The sequence below is a fragment of the Macaca nemestrina genome, chromosome 7 (genome assembly GCF_043159975.1).
Source record: "Macaca nemestrina isolate mMacNem1 chromosome 7, mMacNem.hap1, whole genome shotgun sequence".
In the NCBI taxonomy this organism is placed as follows: Eukaryota; Metazoa; Chordata; class Mammalia; order Primates; family Cercopithecidae; genus Macaca; species Macaca nemestrina.
This window is the reverse complement of record NC_092131.1, coordinates 62719091-62736757: the sequence shown is the minus strand read 5'-3', so window position 1 is coordinate 62736757 and position 17667 is coordinate 62719091. Positions and strand designations below refer to the sequence as shown.

The following is a 17667-nucleotide window of genomic DNA, read 5'->3' as shown; positions in this document are numbered from 1 at the left end:
ATTCAACATTTCTATATTGATGCATATGTGGGTTGTTTCTAATCTTTTGTTCTTATAATAAATAGCCATGTTTGTATTCTCTTAAATGTTGCCGGTGTAACTTTGGGATTAATTTCTTGGAATTGCTGTAAAAAGTAAATGCATATGTAATGTTGCCAGATATTGCTAACTTCTCTATAGGGTTTGTACTTTTTTTTTTTTTTTTTTTTTTTTGAGGCAGAGTCTCGCTCTGTCGCCCCAGGCTGGAGTGCAGTGAGTGGCTCTGCTCACTGCAGACTCCGCCTCCCACGCCCAGATAATTTTTGTATTTTTAGTCGAGACAGGGTTTCACCATGTTGGCCAGGCTGGTCTCGAACTCCCCGCCTCAAATGATCTACTCGCCTCAGCCACCCAAAGTGCTGGGATTACAGGCGTGAGCCACTGCACCTGGCCCTGTACCATATTATTACTACCAGCATTGTAAAAGAGTTTCTGATTTCTCCAGAACTTTATTAACAGAGAATATTGTCAACCTAGTGAGAGATGGCATGTCATATAGTTTCAAATTTGTGTTTTTCTTTGCATAGCAAAGTTGAAAGCATCTTTTTTCTTTCAGTTTCATACATTCATATAGCTTGTAAGAGCCATTTGCATTTCTTTTTTGAGAGCACATTTTATTACTTGCTTTTTGTGGATCACACAGATATTGTGTATTCTGGCTACAAGCCTACATGAGGGCTGTAGGGCCGGTATGTCGATACCAATTCTGAGATTTTTTCCCTCTCTACCAGATATCAAGATTGACAGCTACTTTTTCCTTTCTGCTTTTTATGGAGTAGATTTATTTTTTATTTGCGCTTATAAAAATGTTTAACCGTTTTTGGGGATAGAGGTTCGGACATCTGGCACTGTTTCCCGTGCCCTGTGCCTCTGCAAAAAGAGCTCATGGTTCACAGGATTTGGCAGATTACTTTGGAAAGGAAAGCTGGGTATGTTCTGGCTTAAGTAACTTCCAAAATTCTCACTTCCATGTTGTTTTTGACCTCGGTGTATTTCTTCCTTTCTCGTCAGACCATTTATGTGTTTCTAAGTATTTTTTACAAACATGTTAGTTTTTTAAAACTAAACAGGTTTAGTTGTTTTCAACTGGAGATACTTTCTGGTTATTTAATCTTCCTATTATTTTTCAAAAATGTCTTGTCTGGTTTCCTTATTCTTCACAATGAACTCTAATCTGCTCTAAGATTATTTCATCTTCCATTCATTTGTTTTTTTTCTCTAGGCTAAAAATTATAATTTTCTTTTTTAACACTTATTTCCTTTCCTGTTCATTTTTAGACTTTCTCCTATTTCTTTACATCCTACTGTTCTTAGCTTTTGTTGTTAATTATAGCTTTATAGTTTTTTGAGGTGTAAGAATAGTGACTTACGTGTTCCTTCATGTATTGTCACTTTGGTCAAATTGAAGGAAGAAAACTGGACGTTCTCAGTACGGAGAATCAACTTTGGACATGAGACACTTATGGCACATTTATGTATTTCACCTGATTGTGACCAGTGTTTTCCACTTTTTCAGGATGGTAGTGCTTTGGAGGATTCTTGCGCTTCAGGGGCATCCTCTTCCAATTCAAGACCACATTTAGCTGGGACACATACTTCTCTTAGACTTCCACAGGAAGGAAAAGAAACCTGTATTCTTGTAGGCGGTCATGAAATAACTTCTGGATTAGAAGTAATTTCTTCCCTAAGAGCAATTCATGGGTTGCAAGTTGAAGTTTGTCCTCTTAATGGCTGTGATTACATCGTGAGTAACCGCATGGTGGTGGAAAGGAGGTCTCAGTCTGAGATGTTAAATAGTATCAATAAGAACAAGCTCATTGAGCAGATCCAGCACCTGCAGAGTATGTTTGAAAGAATATGTGTGATTGTGGAAAAGGACAGAGAAAAAACAGGTTTGTATTTTGGAATATCTTTGTTTATAAGACTGTAAAGGAACTTGACTGTTAACTTAGTTTATTCTTCTATTATTAGGATGTGGGAACTCTTAAAATATAAACACCTGACTGGTGAATGTCATTCTTATTTTCATGCAGCCATAATGGCTTTCATTAGTTATTGTATTTAAATGCAGCTTATGAGAACTGAAGGGTAGGAAATTGAAGGCAAGTCTGCCAAACATAAGACTGTTTCAGGAACCCACGAAGAATGAGGGCCTTAAATAAGGCAGCAATGGGAAGGAGTAGTAGTATTCGGGAGATGTTTAAGGAGTCAGGATTAGCAAGAGTTGGTGGGAGGAGTTGAGAATTACTGAGTTGACCAACTTCTTGGTTATTGGGCAGTTAAATAGTGGTACTGTTTATTGCAATTATGAATATAATGGAAGCAACAGATAAGAGGGACAAGGAAAGTTCAATTTTGAACACGTTAAGATCGAGTTCTCAGTGGGTCACTGAAGTGGGTGCCTAGGATGCATTTGGAAGTGCAGGATTGGAGCTTCAGGTAGGTTATTTCTGCAGTAATTATTCAGTTGTATGGCGAGCCCTCAAGAACAGTGAAAAGATCATGAGATACGGAATCAGAAGACACACCGTTTCTATGGTTTCTCTATGAGACATTGCACTGATAGGTCACTCCCTCTGAGGAACTAATAATACACTTGTCCTATTCATCTTGTGATATTATGAGAACTAAGTAAAATCATGTAGTTGTGAAAGCCACTGCAGAAGAATTGAACATTTATACTTTTGGTAATAGTGTAGTTTATGCAAAACATTGGTGTGGGAATTGGGCAGCTTTTTCATCCCCATTTTGTCATTGGTGAACCATGTGGCCTTAGATAAGTCATTTTATCTTTTGGTTACCCAATTTTTTTTTTCCTTTTTTTTTTTGAGACAGAGTCTGTCACTCAGGCTGGAGTGCACTGGCACGATCTCAGCTCACTGCAACCTCCACCTCCCAGGTTCAAGCAATTCTCTTGCCATAGCCTCCTGAGTAGCTGGGATTACAGGTATGTGCCAGCATGCCCAGCTAATTTTTGTATTTTTAGTAGAGACGGAGTTTCACCATGTTGGTCAAACTGGTCTCGAACTCTGGACCTCAGGTGATCTGCCAGCCTTGGCATTCCAAAGTGCTGGGATTCCAGGCATGAGCCACCGTGCCCAGCCTTTTTTTTTTTTTTTTTTTTTTTTCTGAGGCAGAGTCTCGCTCTGTCACCCAGGCTGGAGTGCAGTGGTGCAATCTCGGCTCACTGCAACCTCTGCTTCTTGGGTTCAGGTGAATCTCCTGCCTGAGCCTCCTGAGTAGCTGGGACTACAGACGTGTGCCACCACGCTCAACTAATTTTTTTTTTGTATTTTTTGTAGAGATGAGGTTTCACCATGTTGGCCAGGATGGTCTCGATCTCTCGACCTTGTGATCTGCCTGCCTCGGTCTCCCAAAGTGCTGGGATTATATGTGTGAGCCACCGTGCCCAGCCCCAGCCTCTTTTTAATTTGAAAAGTCAGGGATAAAGGAAATAGATTTGGAGTAGACAGGAAAGTAACATGGCAAAGGTTATAGAAAAGTATCGAGGGCCATGATAGGGAATACCAATAAAAGGATTTAAGTAGAATATGGAATAGAAAATGAACAAGAAAGGGTAGGGAACTAATTGGCAAGATGACATTAAAATGGGTGTACAGGGTAATTGTTGAGTGATTCTTTGGAATAAATACATAAGATAATTTTATATCACTTAAACCAGTACTTAATGCGCCCTTCCTCAGAGCTAGCATGAAAAATTAGAGATGAGTAATACAATCTTGGCCTTCAGGAGTGAATTATGTAGGAATATAAGCTCTTCCTTATTCACCTTTCTATGTTGATTCCAGCTCAAGGTGCTCATAGTTATCCCTATTTTCTTTCTCAGATATTTGAGAAACATTAGTTGTAGGGTTTCTCATTAGCAGAATGTGGCACTAGTTTGCCAATGGTGTAGATCTTGGGATTTTAATAAAATAAAGTATATTAATGATTCTACTTGATATTAGTTACTAAAGTTTGCCTTTCCCTAAATATAAATATTTAGGAGACGCATCAAGGATGTTTAGGAGAACAAAAAGCTATGACAGCCTGCTGACTACCTTAATTGGCGCTGGAATCCGAATTCTTTTCAGTTCCTGCCAAGAAGAAACTGCAGATTTGCTAAAGGAACTGTCTTTAGTGGAACAAAGAAAGAATGTTGGTATTCATGTTCCAACAGTGGTGAATAGTAGTAAAAGTGAGGCACTCCAGTTTTATTTAAGTATTCCTAATATAAGTTATATAACTGCATTAAATATGTGTCACCAGTTTTCATCTGTGAAAAGGATGGCTAACAGGTATGTCTGTTGTAATATTTTTAAATGATTACTTTTAAAAGATTCTTAAAAGCATTCCATAGAAGTTTAACGTTAAAAAAATTTAAGAGGCATCGTGCCTGTTAGATTTTATTCAGTAAACATTTTTTGCCTGCCAATATATATTAGTTACTATATGAAGCTGAGGGACATTAATCGAAAAAAAGAAAAAATAGGTGTAGGGATTTCCTTTGAGAACCTTAGAGCTCTGTGGAGAGACAATAAATAGCAGTTACATTTGACCTTGCAATCTAACATTTCTGGGCTGTTCAGTTCTGTAACAAGAAAAATGAGCATTTATATTGCTTGAAGAGGGAGCTTTTAGAATGTAGTTTATTTTAATTAAAGGCCTACATCAGATACTGTCTTAGCTCATGCTGCAATGCTAAAATACCATAAACTGGGTAATTTATAAATGACAGAAGTTTATTTCTGCCAGTTCTGGATACTGGAAGTCTGAGATATGACTGGGTTCTGGAGAGAGCTTTGTACTGAGTCACAGACTACTGCCTTCTTATTGTATCCTCACATGGCAGAAATAGAGCTAGCTAGCTCTTTGACCTCTTCTTATAAGTGCACGAGGATATCCACCTTTATCAACTAATTCTCGAAGTTGCCTCTTCCAAATACCATCACATTGGGATTAGGGCTTCAACATATGAATTTTGGGGAACACAAAAACATTCAGTTCATTGAAGATATTGGAATTGTTTTTCTAGATAATTTTAAGGAAAGGAACCAAGTAGCTGTTTTATCCAAACTAATTTTCAAGACATCAGCTGGACGGATAATGCTTGAGATGATTTCCTTAAAGGCTACTGTGTTTGGTGTTCTTTAGGTAATATTAAATTTTATAAAAGCCAAAAGTCCTAGTGTAATGATTTTGTCTCATTTATTTTTCAGCACACCTCAAGAAATCTCCATGTATGCACAAGTAACTCATCAGAAGGCTGAGGAGATCTATAGATACATTCACTATGTATTTGACATACAAATGTTACCAAATGATCTTAACCAAGATAGACTGAAATCTGATGCATAATCAGGCTGCTCAAGATGGGGTTTTCAAAGAACTCTCACAATATTAAATGCACTTCAGTAATCATTGCTGTTTTGTGATTATGTTTATTTGTAAATAGAATATTTCCTTAAATATATTTTATATTGTATATATTTTTATTTATATAGATTATATAAATTATTAAAAAACAAATCTGATGTTTGGTGATCATTTTGACTAGATTATGAAACCAATTTTTTTTATTAAATAAAAGAAGGTTTATTAAAAGTGTTACTAAGGATAGTTTAAGAAAGTAAAAGCTAAGCTAGAGATATACTTTGGAATGTTTCCCAAGATTAAAGTTGTACTGTTGTGATAAATAGTAAAGTTGATATGTCTAACTACAGCCAACTTGTTGATTTTTCCCATGTGTAGATACTATACTTTAAGTGTACCAATTCTAAATATGTGTACTTGGTAAGGTGTGGGTGATGGGTGGTTGTGAGATAAATGACCCAGTAACTAGGAAAGTAGAAAACTTAACTGAATGTTTATCTGACCAGAGGTGTGTCCCAGTTAAGTACTGTCAAATCTGTTAATATGAACTCTTAATATGGTTTGGCTGTGTCCCCAACCAAAATCTCATCTTGACTTGTAATCTGAATTATAATCCCCATATGTTGGGGAGGGACCTCCTGGAAGGTGATTAGATCATGGGGGCGGTTCCCCCATGCTGTTCTAGTGATAGTTTTCAGAGGATCTGATGGTTTTATAAGGAGCTTTTCCTCTGTTCACTCTGCAGTTCTCACGCCTAGTGCCATGTGGAAAAGGAAATGTTGGCTTCCCTTCCACCATGATTGTAAGTTTCCTGAGGCCTCCGCAGCCATGCAGGACTGTGAGTCAATTAAAATCTTTTCCTTATAAATTTCCCAGTCTTGGGTTATTTCTTCATAGCAGTGTGAGAATAGACTAATACAAACTCCCAGCTACCTTACTCTTTTTTGTTGCTGAAATATATTCAAGGTGGTATATTGGTTTGGACTTAGAAAGTTTCTTTTTAATATAAATTACTGAATTCAGGCCCATTATGTTGACCACATTACATTTACTGTTTTGATCCATTCTGTTGTCTGTGATGACATTAAGAAGGCTTTGCTTGGGGCCGGGCACGGTGGCTCACGCCTGTAATCCTGGGCAGATCATGAGGTCAGGAGGTCGAGACCATCCAGGCTAACACAGTGAAACCCTGTCTCTACTAAAAATACAAAAAAATTAGCCGGGTGTGGTGGCGGGCACCTGTAGTCCTAGCTACTTGGGAGGCTGAGGCAGGAGAATGGCGTGAAACTGGGAGGGGGAGCTTGCAGTGAGCCGAGATCGCATCACTGCACTCCAGCCTGGGTGACAGAGTCAGACTGTATCTCAAAAACAAAAACAAAAAAAGAAGGCTTTGCTTGTATCTGCAATATATATGACATCTTTCTTCTAGTCAGTCTAGTACTAAAGCAGCCTTTAATTATGTGAGTCCTTTATTCTCGGCCTCATTTTTACCCCTATTACATTGTTGGGTACTTGAACCAGCCTCACCGCAGAGAGCTTTCCTCACCTTAAATCTGGCAGGGACTTCAGAGCTCATGTAATTCAAATCACTTCTCTTCCTTTTCTTACCAAATGATAAAAGTGATGCCCAGAAACAAGTGACTTATTCAAGTTTAGGCTGGCAAATCTAGAAGCAGAACCCAGAAACTAGATATGATTCTCTTTCACTCTATGGTGTTGATAAAAGGGGACAAAAAAGTTATTCTGCTTAGCTCCTTTGAGATAGTATCAACTCTCAACTTGTCTGAAAGCAGCTGACTTCTTATGTCTGCTGCTCAATAATTCTGTCAAAACCAGAGAGAGGAAACACTGTAAGTTATTGCCTAGTGTGCAGTTATCAATTTTCTGTAACTGGACTTTTTGAGTATTTCTCCTTTAGTAGTGAGCACAATGCTAAGCTTTGACAGGAGGAAAGGAGCCTTTCTCCTTCCACTGTGCTACATCTTCATGCATCATGCTGCTGCTACATTGTCAGCAGGGACTGTGGGTAGGGGCATCTGGTGGTGCTTTGTCCCAGCTGCATGCCAGAATCATGCAGTCCCTCAACCTCAGAGATACCACATGCTCAGACTCAGCTGTGTGTGTACCCATCAGACAAAAAAAATTACGTACATTAACATGGTGTTACAGACATAACCTAGAGGATTTCATTTATTTATGCTTTCTGTGTGGAGAGCTCTATCCATATTTAGGCTTGCAATAGCCTCCTCCTATACTCTCATTGGTAGCCATTAACCATTGATTATCCATCTTATTATTTAAGTCCTTAAGGTCTTTTTCTTTTCCACTTTTAAGTCTCCTTTGGAGGTTACTTACCTTAAACTTTATTATTAGTTCATCATATGACCTGATAGAAATGGGACAAACCAGGTACCTGGCAGGTGAGATACCTTAGAATAGGGAAGGCGCTGAAGGAGTTCTGATAGGACAAGGGAATATATAGGCAGTAGGGGTCAGACTCTTGATTTGAGTCAAGTTTATGCCATTTCAATTACCTTTTTACTTTTTGTTAAGGGATTTAACCACCTTCTTAACTCCTAAAACACTATCCATTAACTCCAAGCAGTATAGTATTAGATCAAGTATTGGCAACTCAAGTAATACAACAGCATTTTTTTTTGGCCACTCCAAAATAAACCTTTCTTTTGATCCATCCTATATCCACCAATGGTCTTTATGGCATAAATAATCATAGTAGTTTAAAGAATAATCTTAGTCCAATTGCACTGTTCTTTTTACAGTGTTTCCATGAGTCCTGTAATTATACAACTGCTGATTATTACTATTTTATTTTATTTACTTATTTATTTTAAGAGGAGTCTTTTTCTCTTGCCCAGGCTAGACTGCAGTGGCTAGTTGCAGGCATGATCATAGCACACTTCAGCCTTGAACTCCTAGGCTCAAGCAATCCTCCTTCCTCAGCCTCCCAGGTAGTTGAAACTACAGGTATATGACACCAGGCCTGCTCTGACTAAAACACTTAAGAAACAAGAAAATGTTACTTTTTTTTTTTTTTTTTTTTGAGGAAACTTTAAACAGGACCACTCGTGATTTGTTTTTATTTCTATCACCCAGTAATTAGTAACAAACAAAAAACAAGAAACAAATATTATAAAAGCAAACTAACTTTATTTGAATAATCTAAATAGAGAACAAAGGTAGATGAATGTGTAGCCAGAAGGAAAATATCCTATATGTCAAGTTTCAAAACATAATAAGCGAAAATAAGTTTATTTCTAAACGAAATTTCAGTGAAAGAAAAAGGATGTTTATTATGACATAATATATTGATTACTAATGGTGGATCTATTAACTTTCTAATCTAGTCAAAATATTTAAGCTGTATCTGCATATGTAAATAACACTTAAAAATTAGAGAACAAAATAGTAAATAATTATTTAGTAAAATAATTATTTAGTAAAATAAAATAAATATCTAGTAAAATAATGGCAAAGCAATAAACTAAATATACATAGGTTTCATAGATATGCCAATCACATAAAATAAAAACAATCAGGAGAGAAGCATGTCAACAATGTGTAATTTAATTCCAACAATGTGTAATTTAAACATTAGGCTTGGATAACAACTGGTAACAAATCCTACTCTGGCTTGGATAATAACTGGTAACAAATGCTAACTTAAAAGTTTTCATGAATTCAGTAGCTACCAGTACAACCTCTGTCATCCTTCTCACCCTCCCTTACTTACTTAAATGGTAGCAAAATTTTCTTGAAATTAAAAAAAAAAAATCTGTTTGGGAAATGTTTTTCTTAAAGTAAAAAGACTTGGATGCATATTTAAAAAGTATCTATATATTTTAATATGCAAAAACAAATGTACAGATGTCTACACAAGCAAAAACAATTTTCTTTACATTTTTAGTAAGCTGCAGCAATAAGGATATTTTAGTTTGAACACAAACACATAAAACCTTCAAAGAAGTCCACATTTTCATAGGAAGCTACTTTACAAAGAAAATACATGTACTCCAGTTGAAAATACAAACACACTGTCTGCTTTATGGTAAAAATCCCAGGAATCATATTTTCTCATTTTACTATGCAGAATCAGAGTTTGAAAAATAATAATCTTTCTCTTCTTCATCTAAAGATTCCACAACATTAGTGAAAAGTTTTCCAATACCAGAGTTTTCTCCTAAATTTGTGAAGAGAAGTTTAATAAAAAGATTAATAAATTTCTAAAAGTACTTTCAATAAAACTGAAAACAACTATAAGGAATAAAATGCTAAGTCTGTCCACTTGAGAGCAATTAATTTTAATACCATTTAAATAAAGAATCTACCTTATAATAGAACTGAGCCACAAAAGAAAGCTGTAAGTATATTACCTGTGTTAAGTGGGGTTCTCCTCCTTGGTGTTGGAGTTGAGAAATCAGTTTCAACCTATAAAAGAGTTACTATTAATAGCTAAATGGTACCTCCTGGTGAAATCTACCTCAAATCTAGACAAAATTAAGCATGCTTATCCCCAGGTTACTTTGAACTATAGGTTACTATGCCTATAACAACATTTAATCACATTATAATTATCTGTGAAATGCCTAATTCTCTTTTGGGTTTATTCAGGGCAAGAACCATGACTTACTCAATGTTGTTTTCCACTGCTGGCAAACACTACTCATAACTATAAACTAATGCTATAGCAGTTAAAGGATAGTCTATGGGCCTCCAAAAGTTGCCAAAATGTACTAAGTAATTAGGTAATGAATATACTGGTTTAGTAAACATAAAATATAAACAAAATTTATCATGATTATATATAGTAATTATAATTACAATACTATACTATTACAGTATAGTAATTACTATACAGAATAGTAATTACTGTATTTTACCTACAGTCTGTTAATTTAACAGTACAATGTTTTGTACTAGCAGAATTTTAATTCTCTGTACTTGAAATTCTTGGCTAAAATGGTAATGTAAATGGCAAGTTTGAAGTACATGCTCACACACATTACAATGCTTATCAAACTATTGACCATGGCTGGCAATCATTAAATCTTTTAAAAATAAAAAGTAACAGAATAAAAAATATAATAGCCCCTATACTAAGAGTAAGTACTGTTTGAAGAAATTTTTGAGATATAAATTCATGCTCACAGACTGTGATATAAATGTATTTTTTTCTGACATGAGGTAAAACACTATATTATATCATTTAGCCCTCAAAATCATTTGGTAACATAAATCAATATAATCATGATCCCCATTATCATACCACACATGAATAAAATGATATTAGAAAGCTTAAGTAACTTGCTCAGTGTCATAAAGCAAGGGACTCAAGGGGGTTCCCTACTTACTTTGACGAAATTTGAGATGAAATACTTTTTTCAGAATCCTAGTACTTATATCTGATTGATAATCAGTTATTGCAATTAAAATCAGAAAATTAAAAATTTAAAAAGTAATTCAAGGGGATAAAGGATTGTCCTAATCTTTTCTCTGAGGGATACAGATAATTCTATTAAGGCATCTTTTAGTTAAAAATTTTTCTGTAGTTGGATTTTAAATGTTAGAATGTAAAAAAATAAAAAATAAAAAAATAAAATTAAGTAGCTACATCTGAAAAACACTTGAAACCATTTTAAAGCTACATAGGATTTGATGAAATGTCTTATTTTATGAGAATCATGACTCAGTCTGAATTATTCTTTAATCCTTGAACAGATAAGCTTTTGTGTTTTGCCTGAAATATCCTTCCCAGACCTGTGTATATTTTTACCACCCTTCATTTCCCAAAAATCAAAGTTTTTACCCATTTTCTCCTTGCTCCAATGTTTCAGTCTATGTAATGCCATCTGTAATCCTACAGTACTTATGTACTTACCTCATTCATGGCTTCATTATTGTAACTTATTACATTATAATCACTTTAGGGACAGGGACTGTCACATCACTTATAACTACCACAGTTTATCATATATTAAAGTTGTTTCATAGATATGTGTTGGATAAAGAAAAATACTTACTAATTTTTTCTTGATGTTGCCCCAGACAATACCACCATTACTTTTATGATATTTTTGCATACGAAAAACATATTTATCACAATCATTCCTGTTTGAATACAAAATAATTTTAAGTCAACAATATTTTTAAGTCAACTTAATAATTTTCAGTTAACTGTCATACTTTTAACCACAGGTTGAACAACAATTGCCTAAATTAATTTCAAATGTATTTCTTGTTTTGAAACAGGGTCTCACTCTGTCGCCCAGGCTGGAGTGCAGTAACATGATAATGGCTCACTGTAGCCTCAGCCTCCTGGGCTCACGTGATCCTCCCAACTCAGCCTCCCACGTAGCTTGGACTACAGGCACGTGCCATCACGCCTGGCTAATCTTTGTATTTTTCTTAAGAGACAGGGTTTCGCCACATTGCCCAGGCTGCTCTTGAACTCCTGAGCTCATCAAGCAATCTGCCCTCCTGGGCCTCCCAAAGTGTTGGGATAACAGGCGTGAGCCACCATGCCTGACCTCAAATGTATTTCCATCTTTAAAAAGTACATTCTGTATTTTAAAGAGGACAATACAATGTGCCTATGGAGATGGGCAAAACGCTCAAACATTTTAAAGGAAATAATGAATAAGACTATTTTGGGAAATTATGCTTTGCTTACTGCTCATTGTACTGTCTACGCTCTTTCCAGTATCTTGCTGCCTCTCTTCATTTTCCAAAACTCCCACTGAGACCTCTGGTCCTTGGACTCCCTTTTGCTGTACCATTGTTCACTTCCTTCCCTATACTAATTGAATCTCAGTTTATTCACTTTAAAGATATGCCTGGTGATTGAAAACCCTCAATTTTTCCAACTGTGCTGGGTTTCCAATCCAGCTCATCAAGCCTTTTATTTCTACAAAACTTTTATCTTTCTTGAATTCCCCATACCAACCACCAAATTTTTTTTTTGTTTTTTTTCATTTCCTTTACCTTATCTCTTCCCTTACAAGTAAATAGGCTTGACTCATAACTGACGAGATTAAAAGCCAAGTAGAATGGTTGGTTGTTTTTAATTCCTTAAACCCACAATTCCTAATCCCACTTATGACAGTTAATACCAGCTGAACACCCATTTCCATACTCTCCCTTGGCTCTAAGATCTTACATACCTGAGTATCCTGTTCTTTATGACTATTTGGGAACAACCTTAAAGTTGACATGTAGAAATGTGACTGTATTAAGATACTTATCTGAATCAAACACTGCTATATAGCAATGAATAGACCTCATCAGGTATTAGCAAACTGCTTAACAAATGAACAGGTGCAATCCTAGCACTTTGGGAGGCTGAGGCTGGTGGATTACCTGAGGTCAGGAGTTCAAGACCAGCCTGGGCAACATGGTGAAACCCCATCTCTACTAAAAATACAAAAATTAGCCGGGCACGGTGGCATGTGCCTGTAATCCCAGCTACTTGGAAGGCTGAGGCATGAGAATTGCTTGAACCTGGTAGATGGAGGTGGTAGTGAGCCGAGATCGTGCCACTGCTCTCCAACGTGAGCAACTCCATCTCAAAAACAAAAAACAAATGAACAGGCCTAGCCACTTGTTCAGGATCAGCAACTGGTAAGTCTATTGTCAAAGAGATGTCTCTGAAGACAAAGAGTTTTTCACTTCTGAAGTGATACAACTGTTTGATTACTTAAAACTGTTATGAAAAGTTCATCAATTACTAGAGATAGTAAAGTCAAAGATAGTGAAGAAGCCTAAGAAAATCCTTTTTTTTTTTGGCCGGGCGCGGTGGCTCAAGCCTGTATTCCCAGCACTTTGGGAGGCCGAGACGGGCGGATCACGAGGTCAGAAGATTGAGACCATCCTGGCTAACACGGTGAAACCCCGTCTCTACTAAAAAATACAAGAAACTAGCCGGGCGAGGTGGCGGGCGCCCGTAGTCCCAGCTACTCGGGAGGCTGAGGCAGGAGAATGGTGTAAACCCGGGAGGCGGAGCTTGCAGTGAGCTGAGATCCGGCCACTGCACTCCAGCCTGGGCAACAAAGCGAGACTCCGTCTCAAAAAAAAAAAAAAAAAAAAAAATCTTTTTTTTAAGAAAAAGTTTTAGACAGTATAGATACATGACATAAGTGAGTCTATCGGATTTCCTTAATTGTAAAAGTGATGTAAATGGACAGAAAATATCCCCCAAAACAAAAAACAAAAACTCACAACCCACACTGGTGTCATTCTATAACCTAGAAATAATGGCTGGTGATGTGTAAGTTAAGAAATTTCCTTCCTTATGAATTTGTTACATAAAATTGGGATCATACTGAATGTAGTTTTCCTAGCTTTAAAAAACTACTATCCACTGGATATTTTTCTGTCATTAAACATTCTTGAAGACATGATTTGTTTCATATTCCATTATATGGATAAATCTTAATAACTTTCCTTATTTTTGGATGTTTTGGTCATTCTCAAACTTTCAGTATTATGTTTTATGGTGAACATCTTTGTTCATATAAATACATGCCTGTCCAAATCTCATATTTCCTTAAAGTGTCTAATAAAATTCAATGGCCAAAAGGATGAATTTTTTTTTTTTTTTTTGAGACGGAGTCTCGCACTGTCACCCAGGCTGGAGTGCAATGGCGTGATCTCGGCTCACTGCAACCTCCACCTCCTGGGTTCACACGATTCTCCTGCCTCAGCCTCCTTGGTAGGTAGGATTACAGGCGCACACCACCACACCTGGCTAATTTTTTGTATTTTTAGTAGAGACAGGGTTTCACTGTGTTGGCCAGACTGGTCTCAAACTTCTGACCTCGTGATCCATTGGCCTCAGCCTCCCAAAGTGTTGGGATTATAGGTGTGAGCTACCGTGCCGGCCAAGGATGAATATTTTAAGGCTTTTGATGATTTGGTCAAAGTGCTTATCAAAAAGTTTGTCCAAAATTGTATTCTCAATATGCTTTCACCTGCACTAAAAACTAAAATAAAAAATAACTTTTAGATGCCTAGGAAAATTATATTTTTATCCAATAAGTGCAAATTACAATTTTAGCAGGCTTCCTGAGAGTACTGAATAGTTTTTTTCTCAGTCATTATTATCTTGCTTCTGCCTCTCATTCTGTGGAAATTGCTCTAAGATCAGCAATAGCCTCTTACTCTCCAAATGGAATAGCCTATTTTCAGGCCTCATTCTTACTACTTTCCATCTTTTTTTGGTGAAATTTTATTGTTAGTCACCCCTACTTTTTTCTTAATTTTATTTATGTATATGTTTCAAATTGTTCCTGTATTCACATGGTTCAAAATTCAAAAGCCCCCCTCTCCTTCCTCTAGCTACCTTAGTTCTCCCTAAAGATCACCAATGTTTTGGTTTCTTATGCATCCTTTTAGAAATACTTAATCTAATAAAAGCAATTATATACACACACACAAGTATATACATATATGCATACACACATATAGGTTCTATTTACACAAACAGTATATTATTCACTACATCTACCTTTTTCTCATTTAATGTATCTTAGGCATTTTATCATAACAGCCATAAAAAATACCTTCATTAATTCCTTTTTTTTTTTTTTGAGACAGGATCCCACTCTGTTGTCCAGGCTAGAGTGCAGCTGTTGCAATCACAGCTCACTGCAGCCTAGACCTCTGGGATTCAAGCAATCCTTCTACATCAGCCTCCCTAGTAGCTGGGACCACAGGCTTTCCTCACTGCATCCTGCTAACTTTTTTTTTTTTCTTTTGGTAGAAATGGGGTCTTCCTATGTTGCCCATGCTGGTCTTAAACTCCTGGGCTCAAGTGATCCTCCCACCTCAGCCTCCCAAAGTGTTGGGATTACAGGCTTCAGCCACTGTGCCTGGCTCTTCATTAATTTCTATGACTACATAATGGACGAGGATTCATTTAATTAGTCCCTACTGATAGATTTTTGAGGTACTGCAATTTAAACAATGCTACCATGAATAAGCTGTACATTCACAATTCTGTAAGTAAACTTCCTAAGTCAAAGGGTATGTGCATTTATAATTTTGATACTTACAAATTGTTGCTGCAAAGATCGCACTGATTTACCTTCTCACTAGCAATGCACGAAAATTAACAATGCATTCCTTGTTAATTTGTAGGAATGCTGTATATATTACAGAAATTAGCCTTTTGCCTGTGACAAGCTGCATATATTCTTTTCTCAGGTTGTCTTTTGTTTGTAGTGGTTGGTACCAGGTAAAATTTGTTAAACATTTTTATACAGTTGACTTTATTCATCTTTTCATTAATGGCTTGTAGGTTTTATATTATAGTTAGAAAGACCATCACTAATCTGGTATTATAAAATAATTCTCCAAGGTTTCTTTAGTTTTTTTTTTTTTTTTTTTTTAATTTTTTACAAGTAAAACCTTGATCCATTTTGAATTGATCCAGAAGTAAATGTGGATTATATCACAGTGCTATTTATTGAATAGAACCCTGACTTGATGAAATTGTCCATCCTTAACTTCTAGAAACTATACATCCTTGATTTTTTAAATAATGACTCTTCCCATTACTGGCATCTATGGTCCTCATGAAATGTTTAAATGTTCCTCACTACTCTGATGCAGAGAATTAAAATATCATATGCATGAATATTTACCTATTTATAGAAGCTAGCATGCCAGGACTGACATGCTGACATTGAGGAGTTTTTACCAATGGAAAGATAACTGATGATGGAGTTGTTGGATTTTTGTCCATATTTGGCAGAATATCATCATCATCTTCACTGTCCTGGAAACTTGGCAACTAGAAAACAAGTATTTATTATCAGCAGACACCCCATAAAATGTATTTTCTCATTATCACAAAACAGTTTTTGGAGGACTGATAGGTTGGTTCTCCTTCTTATAACTTTTCAAGTTAGATAATTAAAAACAATAGTAGGTAGAGGAGTAGAGGCTAGAGGAACTCCATTTTAGATGTTAATTCACCATGCTGACTTCTGATTAAACCCGGTTCTGGAAAATGCCTCTAAGATTTCTACTTCCATGTACTTACCAGAAATTTTGTCCTTAGGTCAAAACAACCTTGGTGTTACTGTAAACACATACTTACCATAAATCCGTCCCTTAGGCAAATTCCCTATGGTATATAAACCCTGGGTCTGGGGTGATAACAGTGCATAAATCCACCATCTTGTGGCCACCCAAGAGATGGCTTCTGCTCAAAAGTCTCTATTAAATGTTTCTGAGAAACTGTATTTGTCACCCTCTTTATTCAGCCTGTAACCGAGTAGTGTGGCTTCAAACCAGGTTTTAAAACTTTTTTATTCCTTTCTCCCCAATTTTAAGATACAACTTTGAGATAAACTGCATATGTGTTTCCGTTCATCTTGAAATACAGCCTCAAAATGTGAACCTCCATTCCCTTTCTTTACCCATTCTGTGCTCCCATGCCTTATGCACATGTATTTACCTAGACACTTTTTAAGTGCACACCATGCTCGTTTATCTGGTCATATATTTCCTTAGAAGCTTCAGGGGCTGGATCCTGGCACAAACTGGATACTTTAATAATTCTCTCCCCAGTCAAGGCCAAAACTCACTCCCATCTAGAAATTTACTGCAAGATTTACTACAATTAATTTGTAACCTGGTTGGGCCCAGGATGGTGCTGGCCCCTTCACCAAATGGAATAATATTTCAAGATAAGCTGTTGAAGCACACTGAGCCACCTGACACCTCCTAACCCCTCCTCTCCTGCATTCCAAACCATTCTCTCTTTAAAAACTCCTATGTTCTCTCCACAAATTGAAGACTGGAATTTTTGGAATTTCACCCACACTTCCCTTTGCTGGCACAGATAATAAAACTCTGTCACACCTTGCTCTTGTTATATTGTCTTCTTTTCACAAGCGGCGAGTAGTTGGACTCCTATGCTGGTTACAATTTTTGGTGGCCCATACAGGGAGCCCTGTGTATTCACAGGAGGCTCCAGACCCACCTATCTGATCTTCTGTTAGATGGGGCCATGGAGCCACCTGTGAATGCCAGCTGCTCGTGGCTAGCTGACCCCGTAGAAAGAACATTAGGGGAGCTTCCAGCAGCTGCCAATGTGCCTTTGTCTTGCGGAACCTCCTTTTCTCTTTGTCACAGCATCTGCTGCTTCCAAAGCTTCACTGATATGTCACAATGTGTGACATTTTGAAGAAGTCGACAAACGTTGGAACCGGGTGAGCTGCTGATGTGCACCTA

At 36.8% G+C, this 17667-nt stretch overlaps 2 protein-coding genes across 11 annotated transcripts in view; one reads left to right on the top strand and one right to left on the bottom strand.

Moving 5' to 3' along the window:
• Nucleotides 1–6476, top strand: part of LOC105481893 (FA complementation group M) — a 72431-nt gene extending 65955 nt beyond the window's left edge. For all 8 annotated transcript variants that reach the window (XM_011741677.3, XM_011741678.3, XM_011741679.3 and 5 more), the window contains 3 exons: nt 1556–1931; nt 4046–4337; nt 5259–6476. In XM_011741677.3, the coding sequence (XP_011739979.2) occupies nt 1556–1931; nt 4046–4337; nt 5259–5397 (807 nt within the window). In that variant the 3' untranslated portion in view covers nt 5398–6476. The remainder of the gene's footprint in view (nt 1–1555; nt 1932–4045; nt 4338–5258) is intronic.
• Nucleotides 6477–8479: 2003 nt separating this feature from the next.
• Nucleotides 8480–17667, bottom strand: part of LOC105481891 (MIS18 binding protein 1) — a 54711-nt gene continuing 45523 nt past the window's right edge. For 2 of the 3 annotated variants that reach the window (XM_011741674.3, XM_071100227.1), the window contains exons 14-17: nt 16071–16219; nt 11451–11538; nt 9804–9858; nt 8480–9616 (exon numbers count right to left, since the gene is read on the bottom strand). In XM_011741674.3, coding sequence (XP_011739976.2) covers nt 9513–9616; nt 9804–9858; nt 11451–11538; nt 16071–16219 — 396 coding nt within the window. In that variant the 3' untranslated portion in view covers nt 8480–9512. The remainder of the gene's footprint in view (nt 9617–9803; nt 9859–11450; nt 11539–16070; nt 16220–17667) is intronic. The other variant, XM_011741675.3, reaches the window with a different exon arrangement.